Below are 20,345 nucleotides of genomic sequence, written 5' to 3' on the forward strand. Positions count from 1 at the left end.
GTAGATGGTGCCTTGTGACAATGCATTAGAACTCCATGGTACTGCTGGTCATGTACATATGGTGTGGAGTACACATGATTAAATTGTATGTGCATAAACCAGTATTTTCTTCTCCTTGGGAACTACGGCATTGCATTCAAATGTCCCATCCACTTGTCTCCCCAATGCTCCCTTTTTAGAAGGGGGGTTGGTGGTGGTGTATAGTGCACAGGGTCCATTGGATAGCAACACATACATTTGGGCAATTCCACGGTTACTCACGTTACGAAAATGTAACGTGAGTAACCAATTTTTTGCGTCTTGTTTATCATACATAACACATTTTTTTGGATGTCATCTTTGGTGCTTGGGTAGGTCTAGGTCTACTCTATCTACCATGGGGATAACAGTTATTAAACCTTTTCAGTAAGGTAATTACAGCCCAAGGAAACTCAAAAGTACATCAAAAATGTAACGTGAGTAACCGTGGAATTGCCAATATGTAGCTTCTTCTGTTTATATTTTATACAGCCTTGCTATTTAAGCTTTGTTGATTTGATTTGATTTTCGTTATTTGCCTGTAATTCTTCAGCTATATTTCAGTTTTGTTGATTTTTGCTGACTCCCCAGATATTGACTGGCCAATCAGTAATTCCATCAGCCTTGCTTCACGCTAGAAACACTTCCACAGGTTACATGGTACAGCTAGCGATGGCTAGCACAATCCCAACGGTCATGACACCTGTCCTGCTGTCTCAAGCTGTCAAGGTATGTAGCAGAACTTGCTGTATGACTACATTTGAAGAAAAGGAAACAAAGGCAAACAATTTACTGAAGATGTTATGTGTAAACTACTCCTAGTATGTGCTGGCGATTCTTTAAAAAAATGACAAGAATATTTTTTTTTTTTTTTTTGGTGTTGCTCATAGTTGGTGCATTTATTCTTCTGTTTCTTTCAAAGAAGTATATTTGTTGTTGTGGGTGTTAGCATTAGTCTTTATTGTTTCTTGGTAACAATGTGAAATTTTTCACAAAGTAAACTGTTTCAAAAGTTTCCATGAATTATTGAAATCATGATTCTGTGTAAATTAATTATCATTTTTGTCATTATAGTTATATTTTTCAGAAACGAGTTCTGATTAATAGTAGACAAGGTATACTGTATGTGGTGAACCAAATGATCTTTCAGACACTTAAACTGCCGGGTATTTGAGTGCAACTTGTAGGTACAACTTTGAGTTTTGAAGTTCAGGGTCGCATGCACTATTTGACACCATGATGATTATTATGTATTTCAGCACAGTAGCTTGGTTGTCAGTTGCTGTATACTACAGATCATCAGACTCATTCTGGATAGAGCCCATGGGATGATAGACTGGTTGAGAGAGTCTCGTCAGACAGCAGTCATATCTCAATATCAGCAAGCTCTTATCAAGGTAAGAAGTTCTAAAGAGAAATCCTCTAAATATATCGTCCATATGCTGTTCGTGTATTGAGCCCATAAAAAGCAAACCTGTGTATTTTGCATATTTTGTACATGATGCGAAGTTTAATACGATACTTCTGTGATTTCCAAAGGCCTTGCCAGATCTGGATACCTATGTGAACTTACTTCACAAGACGCTGGATAGACCTCTGGATGGGAGCCAACGAGCTGTTACAAGACAAGAACCAAGCGAAGCTGAATCAGAGATGGAACATACTTCTACAGGTAAAATTAACATTGATCACAGCTTGACAAAATGAGACAGTACTGGGCAGAGTTGGAAGTACGGGCTTGGTAGTATTAGGAAAGAGAATTAAATTTTCCTTGCAATACTGTTTGTTGCACTTCAATGCAGTGTTGTAGAACTCGTACTCGGTACTCGTACTCGAGCACTACTCGAGTACTTTTTTTGGAGTACTCGTACTCATACTAGAATGTCAAAGTACTCGTACTCGAAATGACGGTACTCGTACTCGGGCAGCAAAGTACTCGTTCTCGACATGGCGAAATTGTACGCGATCATCAAAGTACTCGAACTCGGATAGCAGTACTCGGCCGGGGAAAATGTTATAGCTTCACTTATCATGGCCTTATTTTATCGATACTTTCAGTTTGAAATGGTTGATTGGCTTGTGGAGAAATCGAGATTTCCTGATTTTCCTCTGTGCAAGTCCGGACAAACACATTTAATTTGTATACTGTTTCTTTGAAATATGCAAAGTAGACATATCAAAGATTACAATTATCAATAAATCTGAAAATCATCATCACTATTCAGTTTTTTGCATTATTCTCCACTAAAGGCCTGTGCCCAGTTCCGTCTCATTTTGCCAGAACGCCTCACAATTTATGACGTGATAACAATTTGTATGATGACTTTCACCTTCTTGGTTTTGTATTTTAGCTGTAGTGACTGAAGTACCTGTTGCAAAGAAAGACGAACTATTGACTGCCCTGTTTGATGTCCTGTCTGCCTACCAGCTGACAATCCCACTTTCCTTTACTCCAACGACCTATGACTTCAGTCGTCTGCCACATCTGATATACCACACTGAGTCCCCATTGGTGACTGAAGCTATTGAGAAACGAGCTATTAGATTGCTACTGGCGTTCCCTGAAGGCAAGCTACGCGGCTTTAAGGAGGTAGGCACGATCTAAATTATGTACATTATGCACAATTTCTTGTCTAACCCTCCTATGCAAACATACAGTCTGTGCCAAGTTGTCCTTTCAGGCAAGAGCAATCAAGTGACTGTTTTTAACAGTTAAGAGCTCCCAACCTACACAAAGCAGGATTGACTGGCTGTGACTGTTTATGTAACTTGATACGGCTGTGCTTTGACTGCAGGTGATTGATAAGCCAGATGTGCTGACGCCTTGCTTGCTTATGTCTGTTGACTGAATTTGACTATTGGCGATGGCTAATCTGTGTAATAGGCATGGCAGGGGAAGAGTATTTATTTTTTGACTGTCTGTGACTGTTCAAACAGCAGGAGGGCTAATGAGCTGAATCGTGGCACATTAGTTTCAACACAGCAAACATAAGTTTGTCATACAGTTTGAATATTTGTAAAAAAGGCCTTACAATAATTTCACTAATGTGTCAGAACCTCATGTCCTGTTACTTAGCAACCTCTACTTGTTGACGTGTTAGTGTTAAGTGAGTCGTTGATAATGATGCCTTTCATTTATCGCAGGTCCGAGGTGAAGATGGCTCCACTGTGCTATTGCTGCTCAGACAGCTAATATCTGCCTCAACAAAATCAGATCTATGTGCTTTGAAAATCAAACTACTCAATAAGGTGAGCTTCCTAAATTCTCCTCTTTTCTGACTACAGGTTTCTTTGACCTTTTTTAAGTTTTGTTTTTATTTCTCAACCAACAGTATATGTGGCCAAATTTGTATGACTTTACTGACAGTAACCCAAGCCCTTTTCAATTCATCAAAATTCTCAATGTGGGGAATATTTTGGACCAGGGCTATTTTGTAAATGTGGACGTACACATCGGACACGTTAATGAGCTGCTGTTAGAAAAGTGAATGTGATACATCACTAATAATGTGATGTCTAGTACATGTAGTAGAAAACAATTACTGACAAAACTAAGGTACTGCCACCTTTAATAACAACCTTACGTCATGTGGTCGGAATTGCCCACCTGTCAAAAGTCAAAAGTTGCCAAGGGAAAGGAAAGGGTTCATGTCTCATTGAAACAAAATTTTACGTTATGTGCCATTTTGTTGGTGCACCGTAGTTGATTTTGGAGGTTTGCAAGAAGATTCCATGTAAAAATAGCCAAGGCGTTTATGTACATGTATTCTTTTCCTATTCCCATGTGTAGTTTATCCAAGAGACCGGACTATTTGCCCAGACGGAATGGGAGATTGCCATTTGGTTAGACATCCTAGCGACCTTCAGTGAAGATGAAACCAAACAAATAGTGGACGTCTTCTACAAGTCACTGACGCAGGCCATACGGAATCCATACCCATTCAATGATAGAGTGATGGAGGCTATGCACTCTGCGTGTGCAGTTCAGCAGCATGGACAAGAAGGAAATGTGAATGGTTAGTATTTGCATATTGACAAATCCTTCTCGGTAGTCAAAATCAACCAAGTGACTATTTTGACAATTAGGAATTATTTGCCTACATAAAGTAGGTTTGACTGGGTGGTTGGTCTGTTGGAATTTAAACCTAGTCTCACCGAACAAATCCAGTTTGGGACACAGTTAGCCACCTCGCGCCAGGATTTTGCAAAAAAATGTGATTTTTCGCAAAAGGCAAAATTTTCCAGCCAAAACACCACTAAATACTGATTTGCAAGAGTCATTTCAACAGTATTTGTACGATATTTCTAGACAAAACCTCATATGTTTCAAAAATCTGAGGTGTGCACTGGAGCGTAAATTGTTGAACAATAGGCCGTGCACAACGGCCAATTCAAGATCAACACACGGTCTGCCTCCACAGACTTCATGGACTTTGTGTGTGTACAAAAGACACAAGGGATTAGCGTGTTCAGTTGTCAACTGGAGGCGAGTCAAGGCAATCTTGACATTTTAACTAGTCAGCCGTGCCTGTGTATAAAAACAGCCAGTGCGTGTTATCACGACTTCCGACGCGAACTGGTTAAATAGACTTGGCAATATTATTATTTCCATAAATTTTACACATTATAACACACTTTAAACTCAGATCATTTGAATATCTGTCTTTTTTTCAGATACCCTTTCACCTGATATCTTAGCAATGATAACCCACACAGCATCGCATGACCTTGATGACCTCGCTCATCAACCAATCAGCGAAGCCCATCAAGCTGAGCCTCTCCCCTGTAGTGCTCTCTTGCCCTCCGCTCTCCAAGTCTTTGCTCAGTTGGAAGGCAACACTCAAGGTAAGGCTGGTTAGAAACAGCCTTCCAGAGCTACGGCTATGTCTCTGTCATCATTTTCCCCTGTAGTTGTCATTGACTAAGACCTAAACAATAACTCTAAAACAAGAGTTGAAAATTGATACAACAATTTCACTTTTCTTGAAATGACAGCACAGCAGGTGATATGATGTCACAGGTTGCTTGAGACTGTTATTCACTTACAGTCAAGTTAGGTATTTTGCGATAACTTGAGTAGCTTGCAGCCTTGTAATTAGTTACTTTCATGGAACAAAATTCTCCATTGATGCATTTTTCATCCAGGTTTGTTTGGTCACTACGTATCACTTGTTGCATTGAGTATTCTTGAGAGACAAGACAACCCAATGTCTGTATGTCTGCTGCTACATCATTGCACACAAACTGAAGGCAGTGGTTTGCAGCATAATCTGTACTGGCAAGATGTCATGAAATACTATGCAATGTGGCTGCCGGCTATCTACAAGAAAAGTGCTTTGTATCAGGTAAGATCCGATGTTTTGTCTTGGAAATTTGGTAATTTGGATGGAAGTAAGCTGGGCAAAGTCATGGGAAAATAAGTTTCATTGAGAATTTGTTGACAGAATTCGCTGATGAAATATAAATGTCAACAATGAAAATGTAATAGGTTAATAATGTTGCTGTGTAAACCCGCTGTTCTTCAGTTTAGAAAATATTACTCAGTTTGAAACGTTTAAACAAATTTATGAATGGAAGTACTTGGGTTTGAAAGATGTATTGAGTTGTTTTGCTTTAAGCTATCACTCTGCATTTCCTAGAATTGGTACACACGTAGGTGGTATAACTCGAGTCCCGGTCTCGGACTGAGGTCTGTCTCAAGTCATAATTTTTGTGACTTGGACTAGACTCAAGTCACATTGAAAAAAGACTCGGGACTCGGACTCAACTATCATGACTGAGACTCCTGAGTGGTGAGTCACATACTATTTACCCAACATTTTAATATTTTTTTTAATTATTATAAAAAACTTGATGTGAATTTTTTGGTCGCCATGGCCAGGAATAGGGCTCATCACATGTATAAAAGCACTTGAAGTACAAAATGGTGGCATTTAGAAAGCTCCTCATCATTACGCTGTCCTACTTGTTGTTTTCCAAGATACTAAATGCATGCACATATCTGTCCAGTTCCAAAATGTGACTTGTGACTCAGATTCGACCCAAGTGACTCAAGACTCGGACCCGGACTTAACTCAAATGACTCAACTACAAATCTGGTATGCAGTACATATCACACTGTTGCAGTATCGGTAACTCTGTTAATGTCTGCCAAGGTTTTGATGTTACTTACAATTTTCTACACGAATTGTCTTGTTACATTGCCTTAGAAGACTGAAGGAGCATCAGCAGATCAGACATCTCTAAAGCCCAGAAATGAACGGAGTTCAGCGTTACGATCATCAATCATGCAAGGTGGTGTACTGAAGGCCAGTGACATGGAACGACTGTTGCGTTGTGATCAGAGGGAATTATTGCCAATGATTAGACAGTTACTGATGTACATCTACACTCTGCACATCATCAAACCAAAGGTACATGTCATCAAAAATAGGCTGAAGCATACAGCAAGTTCAGGCGAGGACCATAAGTCGACTAGTGGTTGATTTGTGACGTAACTTACACCTGCGCAGTGTCCTCTAGTCAATTGATGGTTGAAACATCATCATGAAACATCCTGGCTCCCTGCTATTGGTAACCAGTGATGCAACCATGCCCCAGCCTCCAGTTTACAAATACTGAATGTCTATGAATGCAATGGAAGGAATATTTCAATGTGGACAAAGAGTAACTGTTCCATTCAATGAGGTGAAGCCGAGTTGAATGGAACAGTCAATCTTGGAAAAAGCTTCAGCCGTGATTTTACAATTAAAAGATTTGTGCAAACAATTGCATCATTCCTTTAATCGTTTCGTGAGTTAACAATAATTTTCTTGTCGTGTTTTGTGTAGAATATGCTGGCTGTTTTGAAAAGCTATCTTTTGATGATTGAGAGCGCTCTTGACCACGTCCACGCTAAGCGTGATAAGGAGACTGAGAACAACATTCATGATCCTGAGAAAGTAATAAATGATGGAATGTCATCAGTAGTTGACCCCTCAAGATGTGAGACGTCAGATGAATGGTGGACCAGCATGGCTGAGCTAGTATTACAACATGCAGCTTTCACGATGTTATTCAAACACTCTGCAAGAAACGTCCAGAAAGAACCAGTAACATCAGGCCTCAAAGGCAAACCACAAACACTTAGTGCTATTACATCATGCTTTCTGAAATGTCTAAGTGTGTTCAAGCAGCATCTATCAAATGACACACTCAAACTGATACTTCGACTAATCATCAAGGAGTCCTGTCAAAACTACTTGAACTTGGCCAAACTGGAGATGAATTCAAACAAAGACAGGACAAAAGGACATAGCCACGAGTCCAGGAGTGTCATAGAGTTATTTCAGGAGATGTGCGTTTACTGTCGAGATGAGGAACTTGTAGATGCTATCAGGATTCTACTCCAGAGTTTGAAGAGCCAGAAGATTTCTGCCGTCACTTCAGGGACTAAACAGCATCTCAGATCAACGCTTTGCCATTTGCTGGAAGTACATGCAGAAAAACAAAAGGCCATGAAACTTAAACAGTCAGTGGACAAAGCAGTAACCAGCAAACCGGTGATGCTAAGTACAGACGATATCTCCACATTAGTGGAGTTAGCACACCAGTTCAGCTGTGATCAGATGGCATCTGTGCTGTCACAGTTTGTGGGAGATAATCCGGAATTGGTAGCAGTGTTCACCAAGGAAGTATACATGGACTGGCTGAACCAACCCACTAAGGTGAGCGATTCAAAACAAGCCCCTCAATGATAAAGGAAAAATGAAGAACTTAGAACCTTTCTGTTCCTTGTAGAATGTTTTATTTAAAACAGATTCATCTGGTGTTCCCAGACTTTTTTCTAATGGGAACAGCTTGTCTCCCTGATTGTAACAGACAATACTCCTAGTGGAATGGTCAAAGTAAGCTCAGTTTAGAGACCCTCTCTAAACAACAAGCATACACATATTTGTATTGATTCTGTGAAAGAAATTACTACTTCCTGTGCGTTACTGCAAATCTGAAGACAGAGTTTGATACAGTGTTGTAGTCGAGTACTTTTTTTCCGAGTACCGAGTACTGCCGAGTATTTAGGTTACCGAGTACGAGTACCTGTACTTCCGAGTACAAGTTCAGGTCTTCTAGTACGAGTGCTTGTATTTCTGAATACAGCCATACGGCAATTGGTTCATTGTGTGTATTGCCCCAGGCCCAGTCAGACTGATAAACAGGACCGACTCACGGCTAGCTGTTCAATGTATTTGTCCAGACGTGCACAGAGAAGAATCAGGAAACTTTTATTTCTCTGCAAGCCAATCAACCATTTCCAACTGAAAGTATCGATAATAAAATAAGGCCGTGGTAAGTCAAGCTATACCTTTTTTTATTCGAGTATGAGTACTTTGATGATCGAATACAATTTTGACATGTCGAGTACGAGTACCGTCATTTTGAGTACGAGTACTTTGACATTCAAGTACGAGTACTCTAAAAAAGTACTTGAGTAGTACTCGAGTACGAGTACTGAGTACGAGTACTACAACACTGGTTTGATGTTACCGATTTTTATGTTGTTTTGGTTATATTTACCTGCACTTGTTTAAGTGTTTGTGTTTGCATAAGTTCACTGTATTTACTTGGGCCACTTCCAAGCAATGTTGTCATTCTGGATATTTATAAATTGTAGTTTAATAACTATTTTTGCTCCATGATAGGCTACAAGTCAGCTCGTATGCCAACTGATGAAACACCACAGTGCAGTACACATACAGTGGTTTGAGGAGTGGTGTTTAGAGAGCTCTAAACAAGAACTGAATGACAAGGAGGACGTCTTACTTCCTGTGATACTGGCTTACTGTAAGCACAGCTCTGCGAGTAAGTACTTCAGCCATTGACATTGTGAACCAACTCTTGCATTTTAACACTACAGTTATATATTGCACTGCAATACCAACATATTTGCAAGTCATTAAATTTAATAAAAAAACGTTCTGTATGCTTTTTAGCATGAGGTCACTTGCAAATGATTGTAGATATTGAATTTAAAGATGTAATGTTGGTGCTCATCCACAAATTGAATAATAATATCCTGATGAATTTTCACCTTCTGTGTTTCATTTTAAAAAAAAATAAAAAAAATACTTTTATAATAGTCCTATTTTGGGTGTCTTCATCCCTCTGTGAAATGTGGTTATTGTTGATAGCATTTTTGCACAAATAAATCTGCTCTTTGAGCAGACTGGTTCCTAGTTCCAGTATCAATGATGCTGATAGGAGGCAAGAACCAGTCTAACCTGCAAGAACTGACTTATTATCAGGCCACAAATAATTCAAAATTTGTCAAGAAATTATTTCATTACTAAACAGCCATTTTTTTTTTCAATGTGTCATGCAAAAGTGAATGCATTTTGCAGTACTAGAAAAAAGAGCAATTTAAAAAACGAAGCTGTACCAAACGGACAGTACATTTTTAAATGAAATACTAAAACATGGGTTTACTTCTTTCAGGTAAGCAGATATTGAGCATACTGCATGCTACATACTGGATTTGGTTGAAGGAGTGGATTGCTGGTCTTCAAGCAAACGAAGATGTTCATGAAGAAGATGACTCCAAGATGGAACTACTGAGTCAAATCCTAATGGATACACAGAGAGAAACGTTGATCTTGTTTCTTCAGTCTCTTATCAGAAGAGGACAAGGAGGAAAGCATCTTGGCGTGTTTCACAGGTATGAACGCTCTAGGCAGTTTACATAGTATAAATATCGCTTTCGTTGAAACTTTGCATAAAATAAGCAATCTCGAGCTGTGTTGCAAAGTTGTCTGTAAGGCAGCAGAACATATAAGACGACATGTCAGTCTGTAATTTTCTGTTAAAGTAATGGAATGTTTTAAACAACATGATCAATGTCTCTTCTTGACCACTAATTTGGCAAAACCTTTTTAAGGTTTTACATGATTAACCCTCCTTTGCAAACATACATTCTGTGCCAAAGTAGTCCTCTCAGTCAAAAACAAACAAGTGACCGTTTTCAACAGTTAAGAATTCCCAGCCTACATAAAGCAGGATCGACTGGCTGGGACTGTTTATGTAACTTGATACATCTATGCTTTGACTCCGGGTGAGTGATAAAACAGCTGTGACCACAACTTGCCTGCTTTGTCTGTTGACCCAGTTTGACTAGTCACAGTGCTTGCTTGACATATGATCTGACTGCTGGTGACTAGCCTTTGTTAAAAGTATAACGGGGGAAGTGAAAGTGAATTTTGATTGTCTGTGAATGTTTAAATAACAGGAGGATTAAGTGCCAAAGTGGTAAATTTCCTACTTTGACCGAAAAATTTTCAAAGAATGTATCTGGAAATAGACACATTTCCTTTTCCTTTTTATTTAGTACCATTTGGCACATGTACATATGAAGTTATCAGAGCAAAAATATGTTTTATAAGCAAACTCGACTTTTTTTTGTTAGGTTACAGCTGAAAGCCTGTCAACTTGCAGTAGAAAGGCTTGCCAACCGTCATGAAGTAAACAAGTCAGACCAGAAGACTGGTGATGTTCTTGTGGAGGTGGTTGTGGCATGTTTACAGAACGTCGTCACTTTGATCAAGAAGAATCCTGACAACACAGCAACAGCTATCAGTGATCAGCTGATGTCAACAACAGCAGTTGTCAAGGTATGTGTCCCTCAAGTAAAAACGACACTTTAGTGTGGCATTATGAAAATAAATACCTTTGCTGGTCCTTCAAAATGTCTTGTTTTAGGAATCATAGGTTTAAAAAATACATTGCTGAGTTTATTACTATAGAAATCAACAATTTTGCGCAGTGTATGAGGATGTCGTTCATTACGTTTTTTGCACATACTGAACAACCTTTTTATCCTTAGAAAGGGGGATGTTGCGATAGTGTATTCCTTCTATCGATGTGTGTGTATTCCATCTTGGTCAGGTTAACTTCAGATGACTTGAGCCATTGGAGGTCAAAGGTCATCTAGGGGTCAAATGAGGTCATTGTTGATTTTGGTTAGGTACACTGAAAAATGTGCTTGCTAAATGACTGTATAAATACTGCCAGCATGCCAGGGGATCGCGCAAGTTTAACTTGCAGTATTTTTGTATTTAGGTAACAGACTATTGACTTTAGAATCTGTCTTTTATTCCATTTGATTGTAAACAAAAAATTCTTTTATCATAGATCTGAAAGTCTGCTGAATGTTTCTTTTTTTCCCTTGCGTTTTCATTCAGGCTGTGGGAACAAGACATCTGTCAGTGTCTCCATCACTTACTCAAGCCTGGAAGAGTCTGGTCAGAAACGGACTCAAGCACTGCTACCAGTCACCAGCCATGCTGGAACTCATAGCTAGTCTGGTCAAACTGATCTACAGCAGTAACAAGGATTCAAACTTGGAGAAAGAGATATTAAAGAACCTACTTCCGTTGTCAGTTCTCTATCAGATTGTGCTGAGTCATTCGCTGTTTCTGCCAACAGTCCTAGAAGAACAGGATGAAAACAGATCAGCAAAAGGTATGGAGACGTCAGCAACATTTCAGTTATGACACATTTCACAAAATGTTCACTGTGCGTAAGTCCGGGACTTACGAAACAAATTATGTCGTAACTTATGAAGTATTTTAGGTGGCATAAGTTATAGCAAAAAGACTGAAAAATGACTATTTCACTCAATAAAATGTGATCGTCGTGGAGCCTCTTATTGCCCAACTTAACAAGGTTGATACAAGGCACTTAAAGCTTTGGTTTTTTTTAAGTAAACAAGGTACTGTTTTACCCGTGACATAATTTTTTGAGTTGTCGCACAATTCCAAAAGAAGACGAGCAAAACGGAATTCATACGCAAACAGTTGTCCTAATTTGCTGTTACATGTATATCCTCATCTAAGATTTTTCAGATATTTTAAACTTCGTTCAGCTGTGCCAAGTTTCGTGAAATCGATTGTAAGTTTATTGTGCAGCTTTGCAACAAATTTGTCGTGTAAATCATATGGATTGTCCGGTGTACGTTACGCACTGTTTTGTGAAATTGGTTGCTGGTCTTGTCGCATCTTTGGATAAAATATAAAGCAATGGACTAGTGATGGATATGTAAACATGTGTGAAATGAGCACATTTCTGTGTTGACATGGATCGAAGGTCTTAAAAAGTCTCTTTTGGTAATTCTTTACATGCCTTATGTTGACTGTTCTTTTGATAGAATCATTGGTGTTACTGATGCTTGCCATGGTTGAGTTGGAGCCAAGATGTTGCCATGAAGCGCATTATGCCGTTCTCATCGGAGCATACAATATCACCAGGAGTAACACAGACACAGCCTTGCTGATGCTTATGCAGCATTATCAGAGGAATCAGGCTGTGCCATCGGATTACAAGTGAGTCTTATCTGTTGGTAGTCAGACCGGCCTGATGGTACTTGTCTTTAAGCTCAGTGGTTTGGGTTCAAATCCCGCACATACCCAAATGTGGATTGGATTTTCAGTCCCGAACTGGTTTTGTGGGTTTTCCTTAATGTTTTATCCCACCTCAAAAACTGTCCAACGTTTATTTCAAGATTTCTTTAGGATTGGTAGCTATAGTGCCTCCGTTACTTTTTGAGGGATTCTCGGTTTTATAACATTACAAGCCTTGGTTTAAGAAACAACATGAACTTCATGAGTTTTTTAACGTGATTCGTGGTTGCATTGTAACTTGCCTATCATGACATGGCAAACAAAACTATCAGAGATGGTATCAGATGGAAAGTCGGGACTATAGAACGGATGCAAACATTCTTAAGAGGACCACCAAAGTCAACCAATTTGGTAATGAACCCATTGGCATTTGTACTACATTGTATTACATTGTACTACATTGTATTACATTGTATTACATTTTATTTATTTCTGATGAATCCATAAAACCACAGAGTGCTCTGGCGATTTTTTTTAATCATTTATAATCATTTGAAATCCATTTGCAACAACTTAATAAAGGAAAACAAACTGTGCTCCAGTTACTTTATGCATACACTAAAAAACACTCTTACCACGGTTATTTGATGAGACTCTCATTCTTGATTTCCAGGCCCACTGCATGGGGTCGTGTTGCAGTCTCACAACACCAAACCCTGAAGGCATTGGGAAAGTCACTATGGCAACAGCCAACCATGAAGGAAATACTTCAGCAGTTAGACACAGAGGTGCTGAGAGACTCGGCACTTCACTTCCCTCTCCATCGCAAGTTACAGGGAGAGGTTTGTTTTTATTTGATTTGGACCATGCTAATTATTTTGTTCAACTCTTTGTATGATGAAATTTCTGTGTTTGGAGATGTATATTTAATATTGGATTTATGCCCATCATCGCATCATTCCATAACACTGTATAGTCAGCGTTCTCCAAGGGCTTGCATGAAAAATTTACAAACTTAATGGATGGGGCTCGAACTCATGACCTCCTGCTAAGTTTGAACCTGAAAGTTGACCCCGAAAGCTTGACGTCAGTCGTGGTAAGCAGGAGGCCATGGATTCACCCGAGTAAGCTTGTGATTTTTTTTTCACAAACCCTCAGACTCTGAGTATACAGTTTTTATGGAATTACATTGGTGAATGGCAAAACCCAATATTAATTTTTTTTTACTCCGTTCATATGGTTCGTTATCAAAATTGTTTTGCTTACTTCCCCAGAACCAGCTAGTAACTCATATAAGTACTTATGAATCCTTTCAAGTTTCAAGTTGCATGTTTCTGTGTTCTTGTACTTTGCATAGTGTGTTATTTTTGTCATGAATAATTACAGGGGTTAAAATCATTGAAAAAGGTCCAGAAAGTGTGGTGTCTAAAAATTGATGTTTCATACAGTGTTGGGTTTCGAAAATTGTTACTCGAGTATGTCTGTATCATAGAGATGATTTTGTTTTCTTCTGTTTTTTTCTTCACATTTTAGTCTCCGTGTGACCCCTCAGCAGCTGATTCGTCTCATCTGTATGATCCCGGCTTCTTGTATCCTCTTTACAGTAACCTCCTTGCACCAGGTGTGTACAATTTATCACCAACATTATCACAAATGAAAACTTACAAAACGTTTTTGAAAAGCAGTTCAGATAAGAAATATTAGCATTTAAATGCCTGTGGACTATTGTAGAAATTACTTGGCACTTGTTTTTCAAGATCGGTAACATTGTGACACATCTTTGTGTGAAAAAAGGAATTAAGAATTAGAATAAGTCCATTTTTGGCTTGTCACCAATTTTAATTTTTTTTGCACGTGATCAATTTTGTGTTCTGAAACATAACTATAACATTTGAATAGCCACCCTGTTGGTACGCAAGTATTGGTTTATTTGATTATGAATAAACACAACTAATTCCCCACGTCTCATTCTAGATTAGTTTAATGGGTTCAACAGTCAAAGGGCAGATTTTTACAGAAGCATGGTTAATAGAAGGCAGAAAGAAAAAGTAGCATATCGCCCTGTAGTAAGCATTTATGCATGTGCGGTAAGTTTATGAACTTATTAAAAGCTTTACATTGCCAAGCTTCATATTGTATTAACTACCAGTGTCTTGATTGATCAGATTTATCAGAGAATCCCTCTGGTTATTTCTTGGCGCAGAAGGTACATTTATGTACCTCCAAAATGTATGCACACAAAGTGTGAACTGTCCCATTGAAACAAGTACACTCTAAAAAAAAAAATTAGTATTCCTGTTGCCACTCACAGTTTAAATTGGCCCCTTAGACACATTTTATATGGATGCATTTTCTAAACATTTTCTAAACATTTATCTGTTTTGTTTTGTCAGAGTGTGTCGTTGACTGCTGCCGGTTCATAGACTCCAATGCTTTTTACATGGTCGTTGCTGGCCTGAGCAGCTATGACAGAGACATGAGACGGGCAGCCTACCACGTCATGGCATCATTCCTCAGTCACTTGGAACATGCAAGATTCAGGGGACGAAGGGAGGTCAGAATTCGTTCCAAGAATTCGGATTTCATTGTTTCTGACATATATGTAGTATTTAAACATAACACATTAGTTTTTCATACGCAGTTAGTTTATCATGCACATATCTAAATTTTCTTAAGTATTTCTTGAACGATAATTTAGGGTAACATTTCCAAACAGTAGGTTTATTCATCATGTAAATTCCAATTTTAATGAAATGCTACTGCCAAGACGGACTCAATAAATATGACTTCTTTGAATTTGGCACGGCTATAGCACAACATTTCAAACTGACTTATTTGTCACAACAAATTGAGCTTTGCAACTTTCTGCTCAATAGGTTTGGCTCTTCTGATGAATAGCAGTGACACCACTCTAAACACCTTGCCACTGTCGTGCCAAACGCAGATCATTTTGGAAATTTGGAAGAATATTTGACAAATTTGTACGCTCACAGTGGAGTGAATGCAGTGGAATTGTGTGGAAACGGTTAGACTACTTGAAAGTTATAATCCTGCAGTCTTACTTTGGATGCGTTTAGTTTGACTTTTATAGCTACCAGGGGTGTGAAATCTCAGCTTTAAAGCTGATTTCAGCTTTTTTTTGTTTTGGATTTCAGCTTTTTTCCTTCACTTGCTGTGTACAAAAGTATAGGAGATTTCCAAAGTTCAGCTGTTTTTACACCTTTTTCAGCTGTTTTCAGCTATTTTTATCAGCGATCACTCACACCCCTGAGCTACGGCTACGTGCATTTCAATTGAGTTTGGCACAGCAGTACATTTAGAAAAGGCCTAGATTGGTGATTTATGAAGTTTCCTTTTGGTGTTTTCTTCAGGTTTATTACTTACTTCATTGCTTCAGGAATTCCATCACTGAACCCAGCATGAGAGTTCCCAGCATTGTAGGTGCGTTCGTTGCCAGATCAGCTCATCTCATGCTAACACCAGAACACTTCATGTATCCAACTGTGCTGCAGTATCTGTTAATCAAACCACACCTACAGATGAATGCTGTTCCACTCTTTGGTAGACTCTTCTATAGTTCCAGCTTCAAGGTAATTCGTTGTTATCCCCCTGGCTGTAAGCCGGAGGGGGATATGGCGATAGCGTATTCCTTCTGTGTGTATGTATGTATGTGTGTATGTGTGAGTATGTAAACACCGGCAATCGTGGACGTAGGACAAAAGAATGTGGGCGCAAACAATACGTCCACGATTGACCGAACGTCCACGATCTCAAATCGTGTACAAAACCAATGAGAGCTGTCGCTAAAAAGTTAGAGTACAAACAAAGCAAAGAGGATTAGGGACAATGGGGCGTCCACGATTGCCGGCATTTAAACGGGTGAGCTTGTCTTACATACGCAGTGTGGACTTCCGAACAAAAGACGTCCACATAATGTAGGTAGCACCGACGTTGTGTGGACTTGCCCACGTCCACACAGTGTTTCCCCATTTCTGGAAAACAGGTTTAGAGGCATTTTTGGGTTAGGTTTATCTGTAGCAGAATGAAGAGAAACACTAAAGGGAATCATTGAAAAAAAATTGGGTTGTAAGAGTTTTCACAGTTTGAGAAAAATGAGTTTTTCCACTGGTGTTCCTTAACTACACGAAAAGAAAGGAAAGTCCACACTAGGTATGTGAAACAAGTCTGTGTGTGCGTGTGTGTGTGTGTGTTATGATTTGGTTAGGTTCACTCTTGTCAGCACGATAACTTGAGAAATGCTTTACTGAGGAACTTCAAATTTGGTTTGTGGATTGTTCTTGATAGTCTTAAGAAGCCTGTTGCTTTTGGGGCCGACAGGTCAAAGGTCAAGGTCACTATTGCTAAAACAATAGAAATTTAACATTTTGGTTTGGGACACTGACTTTATAAAAACTGCCAGCATATGCGAGGGGGATTGCGCAAGTCTCACTTGCAGTATTTTTTATAACTTAACCTTGTGTTTTAGGTGAAGTTTTTGGTTGGTGTCAAATCATATCTTTCGTTGGGTGGTGGAATGTGTGGATGTACTATGGCTGCTTCTCTTTTTCCTTTACCAAGTCCCTGACGGCCAGTCAAATACTTTTGTGTCAAACGTATGGCTGTAACAAGCATCTTCTGGAGTTCATTGGTTTATATTCATTGTATAGGTCTGGTAACTGACTCATACTATAGATGGATCACAGCATGTTCATGTACAGGGTGAGTCAGAATGATCTGGACCCAAATTAAAGAAAATATTAAAAATATGTAGCAATTGTCAAAACAATTGCAAATGAGATATGTTATAGGCTGGTATTTTGGACATATTTGGTGAAAGTTTCATGTATGTCCTTTGTACAATTTTGAAGAAAAGCGCTAGCAAAGAACACACACTAAAAACACTCTGACCACGGTTCCATGCTTCAACAAATTGATTGAAACTTGGTACTGATGTGAAGCAGTGTAATAACAAATTAAAACCTAGTCATGGTAGCTGGCTCATTTGAAGTTATTGACACATTTAAAAGAGGCAAAACCAATTTCGTGCGCAGACTGGAAAATGAGCCACTTCAATAACAATTGCATAACTCCTCACCACAGCCACTAATTTGAAAAATACAAAATTCCTGTGGAAGACAAGGTAATAACCATTCATATGAAACACTCCGATTTTCTCTCAATGTACTCTATTTGCAACAGAAAAAAATGGTAAACTTGGGTCCAGATCAATCTGACTCACCCTGTATATGGATTGATTTTATTTACAAATTCACGAGAATAAACGCCACTGCAAATTCATATATATTCCAAACATTGTGTGGAAACTCTGAGAAGTGAACATCAATTTCCCAAGGATAACAAAATATCCAAAGGATTTAGAAATTTGTGAATTGACATTGCATTGGTGTGGTGTATTGGTTCGAGTCCAACCCTAACCAGGAAGCTAGACCTGCGTACTCAGGCGGGGCTAATCAAGTAGATGGTTCCAGTCCTGCCTGAGCCAGTAAACTAGACAGGATTACTCAGGGATGTAATGAAGGTAGCACTTTAAAGACTAACTCAAATTAAAATTATGGCCAGAGCTTTCGTAGCAACAGCTATTTCATCAGATGAAGTGAAGTGCTCAGGTGGGGCTCAAACCCTTGAACACCAGTAGTTGGTTCGAGTCCTGCCTGAGCCAGCAAATCTCTTGTAGTGAATTTCAATTTGTTTGGTTTGGTTCATTTTTTTTTAGCATGAGGATGAGCGTTACTGGATACTGACTTTACTGCTGGATGGACTGAGGGACTCCAATGATGTCACACTCTACAACAGAAGCTCTGTATTCACAACACTCATGGCTTGCTATCAGTCAAGATTGGCTAGTAAGCAGTTCAAGGTAAGTGGACAATAATACAATGAAGCAAAAATTCTTCGGCATGTAAATTAAACTGTTCTACGGTGTACTAAGAAATAAGATATTCAAATTTCTGGATAAAAAATAACAATATTCACTCGTCCTTTCTGCAGAAAAAAAACTTGATTTTTCACTTTTCTTCTCAAAGTGGAATAGCTGTATCTGTTCAGCCCATTATTCCTTGTACTGCTCCAAACCACCCTGCCTATTACACCCGTACTGCCCAGAATGGACCGATCCAGTAAGCTCCGCCCAGTGCGCACGTGGGCAAATTAACACGTGTTCCTCTCCAATGCCACGCTGCATTTTCCTTCTGCGCGCATCATACGCGCGTGCACGCATGTCGGACCTTAGTGCACGCACGTCGGACATAAATAACGGCTGTGATTGGTCAGAACACCATGGGGCGGTGCTTCCTGGATCGGTCCATTGCCCAAGCACTGTGTGGTTAATGGATTCTTTTGGGAATAAATACAGTGCAATACAATGTAGTACTAGTGCTGATTGTACTTCAATGAATGATGGCATGTCTTGAATTCAAGACTTGATTCTCCTGATCAGGATTGCAGAATATAAAACATCCTGCTTAAATCACACGAGTTTGACCAATGGACTGATAGCTATTATTTCTTACTCAAATTAGGAGGCAGTTGTGAGGTTGTTGGACAGAGCATTTGATGTACCGGAGACAAGGGACTCTCTCTCCAAGCAGTTGTTGCCAAGTCTTCAAGCTGTGATGCCATCTCAAGATTCACGGTAAAGCATTGCTTAGGGATGGTTAATTAATTGTCTTTGTGTTGTATATGTTCAAATGCGCATCACAATTATTATCCCTGTTCATCAGAAATGAGACCCTGCAGCAGCTTGAGATCAGCGCAATTTGGTCTCTACCTTCACAGGTACCCATTTATACTCCTGGGTGGAGAGAGGCAATTGTAGTAAAGTGTCTTGCCCAAGAACACAAGCACCATGTTCCCTGTCAGGGTTCGAACCCACGTACCATGGCTCACGAGTCGAACACCGTAACCATTGGACCACAGCACCCTACAAAGGCATTCCCCTGTTATTTTTATCCCTATTTCTTGTGATTGTTGTTCATATATCATTCCCCCAATGACTTGTGATGGACTCGACTACAATACTGTCCTGGGCATCAGAAGTGAAGCATGTAATGGCAGAACGGAGGTTCTATAGTGTGTTGCAGAGGAATCAGGTGTAATGGTTTTGTACAAAAAAAAGAAACTTAGCAAAACTTAAGCCTGGAAAAAAAGGTGGGATATGTAGAAAAAAACACATGTACAGAAAACTGAGTTTGACCAAACAATTTGTTTCTATTTCATAAAGAGTAAATGTGGCAAAATCTCAACTTATAGAAGTCTCATTGAATTTAACTGTGCATATTATTCGGTGATTGACCTATTTTGTTCTCTTGTTTATAGGTCTCAGCCAGACCAGTCAGAAAGGAAGTCAACATTGGCAGATCTCATGCACAAACTCCACTCACTATACAGAGTGAAGAGTCACAATTCGAGTCAGATAACAACTTCCATCTGCAGTATCTTCAGTACATTAGACGTCTGCATAAATGAATGATATTTGCATAATCTAAGTCCCAATCATTGGTCTTCCTTGTCAATTCTGTACAAACGAAACTTGCAATATCATTTCATGTAGTGGATTCTAGTAAAGGGGCATTTGTAACAGAAAACGTTTGGACTTGATTTCGTTTTTAGTCTTATTGCTACCCAGGTTTGGCATTCATTATGTGTATATTTCTACACCTTATCCACTTTGATTTCATTTGAAAACTGGGGTCAGGAAGGGGTCAACTACACCATGTTGAGTTACATTTCGGACCTTATACAATATTAATGATCTTAAGGGCTTTTGTGTGTTTAAAAGACCCACAGAAAAATTGCAGAGAGCCGTTCTAGTGCCAAATACACCTTGACTAGTAGTCGAAACATCACCCGTTGTGTAAAGGCTTTGCACATTACGTGTTAGTGTATTGATGTGGTTTCCATGCCAACTATTGAATACTGTAGGTTAGTAGATCATGTCAA

The 20,345-nt window shown here is 39.2% G+C and overlaps 1 protein-coding gene across 2 annotated transcripts in view; it reads left to right on the forward strand.

The window, feature by feature from the left end:
- The window catches only part of LOC119740781 (nucleolar pre-ribosomal-associated protein 1-like), a 28,874-nt gene extending 8,633 nt beyond the window's left edge, over positions 1-20,241 (forward strand). For both annotated transcript variants that reach the window (XM_038216202.1, XM_038216203.1), the window contains 22 exons: positions 610-747; positions 1,278-1,415; positions 1,558-1,690; positions 2,370-2,608; positions 3,163-3,267; positions 3,809-4,034; positions 4,693-4,863; positions 5,164-5,363; positions 6,228-6,431; positions 6,849-7,724; positions 8,697-8,856; positions 9,490-9,709; positions 10,454-10,658; positions 11,229-11,508; positions 12,194-12,368; positions 13,060-13,228; positions 13,920-14,007; positions 14,780-14,940; positions 15,758-15,976; positions 18,121-18,264; positions 18,926-19,038; positions 19,722-20,241. In XM_038216202.1, the coding sequence (XP_038072130.1) occupies positions 610-747; positions 1,278-1,415; positions 1,558-1,690; positions 2,370-2,608; positions 3,163-3,267; positions 3,809-4,034; positions 4,693-4,863; positions 5,164-5,363; positions 6,228-6,431; positions 6,849-7,724; positions 8,697-8,856; positions 9,490-9,709; positions 10,454-10,658; positions 11,229-11,508; positions 12,194-12,368; positions 13,060-13,228; positions 13,920-14,007; positions 14,780-14,940; positions 15,758-15,976; positions 18,121-18,264; positions 18,926-19,038; positions 19,722-19,875 (4,518 nt within the window). In that variant the 3' untranslated portion in view covers positions 19,876-20,241. The remainder of the gene's footprint in view (positions 1-609; positions 748-1,277; positions 1,416-1,557; positions 1,691-2,369; positions 2,609-3,162; positions 3,268-3,808; positions 4,035-4,692; positions 4,864-5,163; positions 5,364-6,227; positions 6,432-6,848; positions 7,725-8,696; positions 8,857-9,489; positions 9,710-10,453; positions 10,659-11,228; positions 11,509-12,193; positions 12,369-13,059; positions 13,229-13,919; positions 14,008-14,779; positions 14,941-15,757; positions 15,977-18,120; positions 18,265-18,925; positions 19,039-19,721) is intronic.
- Positions 20,242-20,345: the final 104 nt, after the last annotated feature.

Source organism: Patiria miniata, unplaced genomic scaffold, assembly GCF_015706575.1.
Source record: "Patiria miniata isolate m_02_andy unplaced genomic scaffold, ASM1570657v1 HiC_scaffold_5, whole genome shotgun sequence".
Lineage (NCBI taxonomy): Eukaryota > Metazoa > Echinodermata > Asteroidea > Valvatida > Asterinidae > Patiria > Patiria miniata.